The 12,189-nt window shown below is 34.6% G+C and overlaps 1 protein-coding gene across 9 annotated transcripts in view; it reads right to left on the reverse strand.

Annotated features, from left to right (window-relative positions):
• Camsap2 (calmodulin regulated spectrin associated protein family member 2) overlaps positions 1-12,189 on the reverse strand; it is a 94,323-nt gene that overhangs the window by 62,616 nt on the left and 19,518 nt on the right. For all 9 annotated transcript variants that reach the window (XM_047520192.1, XM_047520191.1, XM_047520190.1 and 6 more), the window contains exon 2: positions 10,971-11,230. In XM_047520192.1, the coding sequence (XP_047376148.1) occupies positions 10,971-11,230 (260 nt within the window). The remainder of the gene's footprint in view (positions 1-10,970; positions 11,231-12,189) is intronic.

Below are 12,189 nucleotides of genomic sequence, written 5' to 3' on the forward strand. Positions count from 1 at the left end.
TGAGGTAACGTGTAATATCTCAATATATGTATACATTGCAGAATAGCTAGTTAATATATACTGAATTTGTTTTCAGTAATCACCAAAAATTATTGCTGGCACAACAATGATAACAATTCAGCAGACTAACAATAAGTCTTTCCCTCCCATCTGATATATTTGGGTAAAAAGAAATTATTGCTGGCAGGTCTATAATATCAGACTACTTGTAAATACCTTAGTTTTTGCTACTTTAAACATTCTCTATGAACATGAGACTAAAAATAAAAAACCTAAAATTTTTATTATTCAGAACTGAATTATCTATTGCATAAAGTGCAGCAAATTCTCTCATATTTTAGGGTCCCTAACTTGGAAAATGGGACAAATTTAAAAGGATATGCTCCTGAAACCATATTGTATCTTGCATTTTAAGTCAAATAAGTTTTTGATTGGAAAATAAGATAGATAAGCAAGTGATATTTTAGGGGTTAGGGATATAGTTCAGTTGGTAGAGTGTTTGCCTTGCAAGCACAAATCCCTGTGTTCAATTCCCAGCACCGGGAAGGAAAAAGAGAGAGAGAGAGAGAGAGAGAGAGAGAGAGAGAGAGAAACATTTTAGAATACTTAACCTGGCAGCTGTATATCACAGAGATTAGATAAATCTTAAGGAAGCAAGTTCACAGACAAACTCTAGTCCTATAGTACTTTTTAAAATAGAAGCTGTGTATGAAAATACATTTTCTAGAGAAAAACATAGATATGATAAGTTTTTAAAACCAACACTGTCATTTTACCAGTGTCCTCTAAAAAATAAAACAAATTATTTTTAAAATGTGGGTTTATAAACATGGATCATGTATAAAAAGTCAATTTAGTTGATGACAAGTCACATTTTTTCCCAAATAGAATAGAAAAAAAATCAAGTTACATTAAGTACTTTTGTTTCTGTAATATGAAACTGGATAAACCAGGTGTGGATCTTACAGTAAATGTACTCATAACTACAGGTTACAGTCAAAAGAATTTCAAGACACAAGACCAGATGATTGCTAGGATCTCTTTTGGCTCTAAAACCATACTTCTATATCCTTAAAGGGGGGAAAAGATCAATGGATAGATCTTGTTTATTTAATGTTTAGCTACAGTTCTTTAAATAGCAAACAACAGAAACTAACTTTTGAATTAGTTCTGTTAACTTAAGCAATAAGTGAGACTACTGAGAGGATAATGAAGTAGTTCACAGAAGCTAGGCAAGACTTGAAACACCAAACCCAGGAAGCGCAGAAACCAAGCAGCTTATCAGACCTCAGCAGCAGAAGTTCACGGGCTTTTCCCAAGGGCACTGTCTTTATAAAGTAGTGTGGTTCCGACCACCATCTATCTCTGTGCTGTGATTCTCCCTCTGTTCACTTTGCAAAATGAATCACTCTATTTTTGTAAATCTGTACATTTTTATGTTAGTGGTCATTAAATGAGACCTATTTTCTTTATAAGAAAAGAGTGCCTTTGGTGACCAAAATAATTCCTTCATCTCTCTCCTATTCCCATTCTTAGGATTCCTACCCTGCACCCATCTGATCATACTACCCTTCATTGCTACACATCCTTTCATTGTTAGATCTTCTACTTCATACTGATATTCTCTCCTGGTTTCCCCAGAATCAATGCAGGGTATAATCTGCATTATAGGAAAAACAAAAGTAGCACAATATATTTGTAGAACGAGCATTGACTTAAAAGTCAGAAATTTATCTGTGTTTTTTCACTAACGAACCTTGATCCCTATGATCATGATCTATGATTTCTTCTTTCTACACCTCTTTCAAAAGGAACCAACTAAGTAACTATTAAATCCATTCATCCATAATGTTTCCTTACTTGTAAAAGCAGATGGTAATAACTGCCCTATTTGTCTTCTTTGACTGTTACCAAATAATAATTTATAAACATTTTATAAGTTACTAAGCATTACAGAAACTGCTACTAAGCTGGGGGAAGATATTTATTTGTGGGTTCTTTTTTCATTTTTCTGGAAGGTCATATGGTATAAGGGGGATGATACAAGTTCAAATCCTAGCATCATCATTTACTACTGTTTGGCTATGGGCAAATTAGCTTACCTTGTGGATGAATTACAGATCCATTTTCTCACCTATAAGATAGCAATGATTCACCTATATCACATGCTGCATTAATAATTAATGTCTGTAAAGTACCTTAAATTTTCCTCACACTTTATCACCACAGTTCTGTACCTTCATTCCTGTCCCATTCTCTACTTCATCTCTTTCAACCCACATTCCCCACTCACTTCACTTCTTTCAAGATCATCTGTAGGGCCAAGGTCATCTACCTGGTCACTAACATCTAGCCCAGGGCAAACATCAGAGCTGATTAAGTATCTATCAAATGCATGAATGTCCATAAATCTTCAAGGTAAATACATAACATGATAAACTAAAAAAACTAGATAGTCCACCAAAATGCATTTCATTCTTTTGTTTGTTTTTTGGTTTTTTTGGGTGCTGGGGATCGAACCCAGGGCCTTGTGCTTACAAAGCAAGCACTCTACCAACTGAGCTATCTCCCCAGCCCTGCATTTCATCTTATTTCATTTCACTGAATACACAAAAACCCACCTTCACTTATATACAACTCAATCTTTTACAACCGATACTAAAAAGGAGAAACTTTGGATGATACTTAAGAGAGAAGCCTGTATCTTTCTCATTAAAAATAAGAGGTTTAAGAGTTTCAGCTCTAAAAAGCCGGGCACGTGGTGCACGCCTGTAATTCCAGCAACTCAGGAAGCTGAGGCAGGAGGATTCTAGGTTCAAAGCCATCCTTAGCATATTAACAAGGCACTGAGCAATTCAGCCAGACCCTGTCACTAAATAAAATATAAAAGCGGTGTGGAGATTCCTAAGAAAAGTTGGAATGGAATCACCATTTGATCCAGCTATCCTACTCCTCAGTTTACACCCAAAGGACTTAAAATCGTATACTACAGTGATGCGTCACATCAATGTTTATAGCAGCTCAATTCATGATAGCAAAACTATGGAACCAACCTAGATACCCTTCAACAGATGAATGGATAAAGAAAATGTGGTACATATACACAATGGAATATTACTCAACCTTAAAGAAGAATGAAATTATGGCATATACTGGTAAATGGATGGAACTGGAGAATATCATGCTAAGTGAAATAAGCCAATCCCAAAAAACCAAAGTCGACTGTTTTCTCTGATAAGTGGATGCTGATCCATAGTCAGGGGTGGGCAGGGAAGAATGAGGAACTTTAGATTGTACAGAGGGGAGTGAGGGGAGGGGTGAGATGGGTAGGGATGGAAAGGACAGTAGATTGAGATAGACATTATTACTCTATGTACATGCATGAAAATAAAATTTTTAAATATTTATCACTGTCCAAAAAAAATAACAAAAAAAAAAATAAATAAAAGTTTAAAAAGGAGGGGATGGGGATGTGGCTCAGGGTTCAATCCCCAAGAACAACAACAAAAAAATATCAGCTCAATTTGGTGATGAGAATGCTCTTTATTTTGGTACCCAAAACTGTAGCTACTGGTCACACATAGCTAATAAGCACCTGAAATGTGGGTAATGTGACTGAGGAACTGAATTTTAAATTTTTATTTAATTTTAGTGAATTTAACTTTAAATATCCACAATGTTGGTAGTTAGTGATATGGATGGTGCAGCCACAGAACATGGTCTTTCCATATTGTGTTTCAGAGTTTATTGAGTTTGTGCTGATATAGAAACTAGAATAACCAAGCTGATAAGAACTTCAAAATTCATTAAATGTATGCACATTAAGAATATATTATCTTAGATATTAACATCTGACTAGTTAAGGTTTTCCGAGAGCTGGGTTCAAATAAATTTATAATCTTTTAGCATGCCACACACACAAAAAAAATATCACCTCAGGTTGGGAGTAGTGGTACACACCTGCAATCCCAGGAACTCTGAGGCAGGAGAATGGCAAGTTCAAGGCCACCCACAGCAACTTAGTGAGGCCCTAAGCAACTTTGCAAGACCCTGTCTGAAAAAAAGCTGAGGATGTAGCTCAGTGGTAAAGCACCTCTGGGTTCAATTCCCTGTACCAATAAAAAAGAACATCAACTCATAAGGAAAAAGAAAAAAAGGAGAAAGGGGAGGGAGGATATTAGCTCAAGATTTTAAATCTATAAAGCTATTTCATTACTTGTTTTGTCTCTTACCTAAAGTAAGTTAAAATATCAGGGATACAAAGTATCAAAAGCAATAGAGGACAGGTGGTGAACATCCAGACCCTAAGGATCCCAAAGAGTGAAAACCAAAGGGCTTGTTCCTTTTAGCTTCTAGTAGTTAATTACCACTTAATTCATTAGAGTTGGCATAAGGGATAAAATCTTTTTTGCCAGCCCTGTTCTAGGATTTCTTCTTCATCTCCCAACTCTAATGAGTCAAAAAGTCATTTCTATTCTACCTACCTTAAAAATGCCTTTCCCACTCAACCCAACTTCCACATCTCTCCAGCCACTATCTTAATTCAGGCCCTAGGCTATTTCATCAGCCTCCTGAGCAATATCTTTCACAGTAACACGAGAGTAGCTCTCTGGAGTACAAATCTGATGACAGCCTCTCTGTAGGGTAAAAACCCTATACTATGCAGTCCCCTATCATTTCCAGGACAACATACACATCTATTACAGCATAAAAGATCATAGAGGCCCTGTCTCCATCTATCATGTAATATCATGGCTCTGCTGAGAGCAGTATGCACCTCATCTAAAACTACAGGTAAAGCCCTTGCTTTTCCTTCTATGCCAGGCTCTTTTACTCCTCTTAAGATTTACTCCCATATACAATACCTTACAGCACAGTCTTCCCTTCCCTACATGAAATTCCTTCACATCCTTCAAAACTTGGCTTAAGAGTATGACTGAGCTGGGTGCAGTGGCTCACACCTGTAATCCCAACAATTCAGGAGGCTAAAGCAGGAGGATTGCCTCAGCAACTTAGTAAGGCCTAAGCAACTTGATGAGGCCTTGTCTTTAAATAAAAAATCAAAAGGGTTGGGGATGTGGCTCAGCACCCTTGGTGCCCTATACTCCTAAAATATATGTATTAAAATTTGGTTAGTTTTGTACAACCCCCACTAGAAATTAAGACACTGAAGGACAAGAACTTTTAAAAATCATGTATATTACAGAAGATTCTTAAATAAACCAAATTAATAAATGATATGACTGAATTCAGTTTTATAAGAATAAAAGATTTTTGTGAGATTGTTTGGTAAAGTAAGCACCACTTATCAAGTTATTTCTACTTGACGATAAACTTAAGAGTTCCAAATAAATGATTACAAATAAACAGTGACTCTAACATAACAAGCATGGTTGTAGGATATCAAAAGGTAATCCAAATATGTACAGAGGTGTATATAATATGCTACTAAAAAATAATGTGTGGGGCTGGGTTTGGAGCTCAGTGATTAAGCACCTGCCTAGCACATGTGAGGCACTGGGTTCAAGATCCTCAGCACACATAAAAAATAAATAAATAAAATAAAGGTATTGGGTCCATCTACAACTAAAAAAAAAAAAAAAAAAAAAAAAAGAAATAATAGAATCCAAAGTAGACATAAAATGAGTGGAAAATACTGCACATAAAGAAAAAACCATGTTTAACAATAGCTATGAGAATTAAAAATAATTTTTCAAAGACAAGTTCTGCTCATAAATTTAAAAGGCAAGGATTCTTATACAAGAATAACAAGCAATTAATGTCTCAACTTTAATAATACATTTCTATAATCCTTGTTTTCTAAAGTGAAATTTTTAATCGTCTTATACAGGAAAAAGATTTTTTTAAAAGCCTCCACATGAGTAAATTATACTGAGTTCCAATAGATGGTGGCATCGTGGAAATCCATAAGAACAGCTGCCAAACAGACCAATATGTAGTGAGGCAGGAAGAAAAGAAAGGAGGGAAGGAAAGGAAAGGGAGAGAAGGGAGAGAAAGGAATAAAAAAAGGGGTAGGAAAGAAAGAAGGACAGAGAGGGGAAACAGGCAGAAAGAAAGGAAGGAAGAAAAGGACAACACAGTGCTTCTAAGATTATCTTTGTTCTCAGTATCAATCATGTGTTTAATAAAAATGATGGTAACCAGAGGATCACCTTATATGTTCTTTTCTGGGGGGTAGGGGGCACCCAGGATTGAACTCAGAAGCACTCAAACACTGGGCCACATCTCCAGCCCTATTTTGTACTTTATTTAGAGACAGGGTCTCAACTGAGTTGCTTAACACCTCAATTTGCTGAGGCTGGGTTAGAACTCTCAGTCCTCCTGTCTCAGCCTCCTGAGCTGCTGGGATTACACACGTGCACCACTAGGCCCAGCCACCTTATACACTTAACCATCATGAAACTCAGGTTTATCCAGGCTCTACTTACTCTGCTTCACCTTCTACACCCTCATCCTACTGAACCACTACAATTACTTCCAGGTAAATGAAATTAGCATGACCTTTAAAACAGGAATAATAGAAAGCCTGGACAAATTACCACTACTGCAAACAAACCATCAGGCAGATTTCCGGGTAGCACATGATTTCTATTTCCTTCTACTTCACCACTTCCTACCTACCTATTATCTAGGCAAAGACAAAAATACAATCTAATGGTTAAGAACATAGAACTTATAGTTAAACAGAGATGGTCAGAATTTTGCCTTCAGAAACTTCCAGTACTTGCTCTGTAACCTTAGTTATGTTAAGGTTATTTAGTCACATTAAATATATGACTAAGAAGTAACCAAAGGAAAAGTTAAAGTCCATTAAAATCACAAATGGAGGTTTTTTCAACCAAAAGTACGTTTTAGCCAAAATCATGTTATCAAATCATCAGAGTAAATACTGTAATCTAGGATGACATGAAAATTGAGAGACTTGTAGCAAATTAAATCAAATGTGAAATAGATGTGTAAATGTGAGACGAGGCCAAAAAATATTTGAGGTTAGATTATGAAAAACTGTGAATTCAAATTAAGGATTTTTACTTTTTTTGTGGATTACAGGATCATGAAATAAATTATCACACTATTTGTTTCTCTCCCTTGTCCCTGCTATTGTTTTTTTTCCCCTTTATTGTTTTTTTTTTTTTTTGTATTAAACAAAACTTGGCAAAAACACTTTATCAATGAAATTTACTGTCAGCCTAAATTATGACCATCCTATTAATTCTTAGATCTTTATGATTTGCATATATTTGTTTACTTGTTCACTTATCAGACTATCTGGTAAGGTCTTTTTATTTAGTGTGCCATGTGCCAGGCAGTGTGCTTACACTATACACAGTACCTCATATAATTCTTAGAACAAATTTGAGAGGAAAGTCTATCTTTGTTCTATCCATGAAAAAACCTGAGGCTTTGAGAACATAACTAAGGTTACAGAGCAAGTACTATAAGTTTCTGAAGCATACATTCCTGTTAATTCTCACAACTGTGTGCTTTTAAACACTGGAACTGTAGAGTAATAACTTTCTATCCTGGGGGATTGTTTCGGGACCCCTCATAGATATTAAAATCTGGAGGTTCAAGTCCCTTAATATAAAATGGTGTAGTCTTTGCGTGCAACACATATCCTCCTTACTTTAAATCTACTCTAGGTTATTTATACCTTATACAATGTAAATGATGTAAATAGTTGCATTGTTTAGGAAATAATAAAAAAGTCTGTACATATTCAGTACAGACACAATTTTTTACTTTCTAATATCTTTGATTCCTGATTGGTTTAATCCACTGATGTGGAACCCTGGGATACCATAGGCTAACTACACATTGTTTACATTTGTTCTTTACTCACATATTTGTATTACTCATTTGGCAGATTACATTTACAATTCCTTCTAGCAACCTTACAGAGATAATGCTTATGTGCTGAAATAAAATAATAAACATTGCCTTTAAAACACAAGGTCTGAAGATACTTTTTCCAGTAATATAAATATATAAGACATTTTAAAAGCTATAGTTCTCTAAATTAATTACTGTCCAAAATATTTTAAAGCTGTACTCTTAAAAATTTATCTTAAAAAAAAATTCTCTTTATCCCACCCTAAAGTTGTTAGTCTTTACTAACTACTTACTAGTCAAATTTGCCTAAGTCATACCTCTTTACTTTTTAAAGATCAGTTACTATAATGTACCATGGAAAAGATATCTTAAAGCTTCAGAAAGCCATTTTTGAGATCCTTGAGTTCAACCATTTAAGGAATTCTTCAATGTTTCCTCTCATTTCCTATGTTTGTTTAAAAGTTAATAGCAGGATACCCATTTATCTTTAAAAATATAACTATCAGTAATATTTAGTATGCATACAAGACACTTTAAATATCATTTAAAATATCATTAATTCTATATGAATTAAAGTTTCTTTTCTATAAGTTTTAAAATAATATAATTATATAAAAATGTTAATAATTCAAAAAAGTTAACAATAGAAAAACAGCAAATAAAAATGGGTGTTTCCCTTTATCCCTCCAATTCCATATTAATTCCACAAGAAACCAAAGTTAACATATATATTCATCTAAAAATCACTCTTAGCCAGGTGCAGTGGTACATGCCTGTAATCCCAGCAACTTGGGAAACAGGCAGCAGACAAGTTCAAGAGCAGTCTGGGCAACCTGGTGAGGTCCCGTCGCAAAACAAAAAGTAGAGAGGGCTGGAGATGTAGCTCAATGGTAAAACACCCCCTGGTTCAATCTCTGGTACCACCAAAAATAAATAATAAAAAATCACTGTCTTAAAATACATGATTTCACTTGGAAGTTTTATACTGACTGATCAAAAAGTAGTAGTACTAACACTTTCTTAAAACAAAAAAAATCAGGATGATACTTTTGCTGCCATCATACATTTTCCTCCCAAAAGGCTGTGAAGCAGAACACAGAAATGAAACAATGCCAAAATTACTAAGACAATTTACAGATAAAAAGTGGTAGGTGATAGGGTCAATATATTCGGTACATATTAAAGACACTATTTTCCATGATACTTCCCAAAAGCGAAAACTCTTTTAAAAACTCAGTATCTAAGGTACAAATTTTTCCTTAATAATCTGAGAAATGTTATCACACAGGATTTAAGAACAGGGTAACAATAATACTACAATATCAACCCAAATGTCATAGCAATAGGAAAACTTTAAATTGTAACTGAAAATGAAAGTATACAATTAAAATACAGATCAGTAAATGTTTCAATGGAAAATGTTAAAATGAGGTAGTCAAGTATCATGTTTTCAAGTTCTATCAACCCAAAGTAAAAGTTAGAACCAGAAAAACAGGGAAATTCTGTATTTAAATAACGTTCTTCAAATATTATTTAAATGTATTTAAAGTTATCAGCGGTATCAGTATAGTGTGAAAGAAATCTAAATAATGCAATTAGCCGTCTATCCAATCCATTATCTACAAATTAATTCTACAAGTACCTTCATACTTCACACACAGAAACTGCACCAGAAAAAAATGCAGAAAGTATGTTGTTTCATTCTTATTAAAGAAGATCTAAAATAGATAACCTACTTTAAAGACAACTAGGTTATCTAATGCTTATCTATCTGTACCTGAATGAGCAACTACTACTACTCGAAGTCATTAATGTGCTATCCACTTGGCCTTTAAACCAAAAAAGTGGAAGTAACTGGTGGGAGCATCAAACCAGTGAATGATTCTGGAGGCGCTAAATGTGACATACAGATGGTGTGATATTCAATACCTAATTTAAATTTTGCTTGCCCCTTTTATATATATATGTGCACACACACAAAATAGGTACACAAAAGTCAGAGGGTAACTATAGGTAAATTTGGAGCCTCCAATGAAAGTTGAAAATCTCATATCTGACAATAAATAGATCAACATTCTCAGTTATCCTTACTAATTCTATAATAAATCTGTAACTAATTTCCATTAACTAAATTATTCATGAAATTCTTCATGAATACTATTCATTTCTTATAAGTATTACAATAGGTTTTTTTTAATATTTTTAGTTGTAGATGGACACAATATCTTTATTTATTTTTTTATGTGGTGCTGAGAATCGAACCCAGTGCCTCACACGTGCTAGGCAAGCGCTCTACCACTGAGCCATGACCCCAGCCCTACAATAGGTTTTTAAAAGAAGGGAAAACAGTCAGAAAGCAAAGTAGGTCATCACTTCATTTAGAACTAGATTTGGTTAACTAATTTTTGTTCACCATCTTAAATTTCACAATTTCATAATATCGTCTTCTATGTATACTCTCACTTTTCTTCCTAAGCAAAACTACAATTTCATAAAACAATATGATTTAATCAAGCTGCAAAACCACTTTTCTAACAGCATCCTTAATGATAACTGTGTTTTGTGAAATCTAAGCTGAATGTTCTAAATAGCATACAATGAACTTAAACATTTGGATTAATGTCTCCAGGGACTATTCATGACAGTTCCTGCATGCTGGTCCCAGGCCCAAGTAGAATCCTTCTGCAAGTATTTTCTACAAGAATGAGTTCATGAGTTGTTAAATAAAATATCTAACATGCAGAAATTTACCATTTATTTAAACACATAAATGAACACTTACAAATTTCAAACTCTAATGAAAATAAAGTCAAGGATGCATTTTACATCTCCTCTAGTTAGTCTTTATGATGGAAAACACATTTTTTTAAAATTACTTTAAAGAAGCTGGAATTACATAAATTTCTTCCAGATATTAAATAGCACCAAACATTCCAAAATAGTTTGTTAAAATCCTCCTTCGCTTAGAAACAAGATTTACCCAAAAAAAGGATATAATTTTTAAACTCTAGGCAGAAATGATAATCAAAAGGTAAAACGTATTTCCCACTATACCAATCCATATTCAATAGTATGCACTTCAAACTTAAAATAATCTTGAGCATACAAAGACTCACCATCTGTATGGGTTTCTTGTGGAGATCTCGTTCAGTTACCAATTTTTCCTGGTCAGTGACATAAAGACCTTTCTGTGCTAAAGCCTGGATTACAGCATCATGGCCCAAAAGGGGTTTTGCAGCGTCGCTCTTGAGAATGAGACTTCCAGCACGACAGTACAGTTCAGCTGACAGAAGCAAATTAACAACAGGTGGTTTGATGTGTTCCTGGTCATACTGATCTGTGTAAAACGGTTCTCGAAGTTCCTCTGGCACATTTTCTATAAAGATTAAGGGGGGAAAATTTCTTACAAGATTTTTATAAGAGAAGCACAAAATATATTTAGTAATTATTACTCATCTCACAGATCTTAAGATTCCCTCTAAAATAACAATATCTCTTTAACTGAAAAGGTAATTATTTAGCCTGTGGCATATAATCTAAAATAAAGAAACACATGAATTTCCTTTATGGAAGATACTGTTCTAAGAATATTCCAGAAACAGACTAGTAAGCAAACAAGGAGTTTTCTGAGTCTAGAGGCTCTAGGGAATGATTCCCACATGCACAGTCAGAAACACAGAATGAACTATGAGATTCCTAAAAACTAATTTCAGTGAAAAACCACACATGCAAGTAGTCAACCAGGAAATGCACCACAACAACTACTTCAAGAGACTGCTAGGCCTTGCTGCCTGAAAGGATAAAATCCTTTGCCCAAAGTTTTACAGCTACAGAGTTGCAGAACAGAGATTAACTTATTCTGTCCCTATGCCTCAAGGCCTTAGGTGTCTCTCCTCCTTCTTTTTTTTTTTTTTTTTTTTTTTTTTGTGGTGCTGGGGATCGAACCCAGGGCCTTGTGCTTGCAAGGCAAGCACTCTACCGACTGAGCTATCTCCCCAGCCCTCTCCTCCTTCTTGATTAGCCTAATAAAGTTATTGAGGGGAAGTTGTAGGTATTGTTTAGGAAAGATTCCCTGTTTCAAATCTGGTCCTCAATACTGAAGGCTATAAAAAAGAGACAGAAAAATATTATTTAATAAGGATAAGGAAATAAAGTTTGAAGACAGTAGTAAAACTGGGAAGTGAAGGACAGAAGAGATTGCTAAAGACAAACAAAAAGGATCCAGGAATAAAGCAGAACCAGAGGTCAAGATGGAAATCAAAGATAATCAAGCATGGATTGTCAGGGAAACAGTGATGACATGAATAGAAAAAAAATTAAAGGCAGAGCCAATTC

This window comes from Sciurus carolinensis, chromosome 12 (genome assembly GCF_902686445.1).
Source record: "Sciurus carolinensis chromosome 12, mSciCar1.2, whole genome shotgun sequence".
NCBI lineage: Eukaryota > Metazoa > Chordata > Mammalia > Rodentia > Sciuridae > Sciurus > Sciurus carolinensis.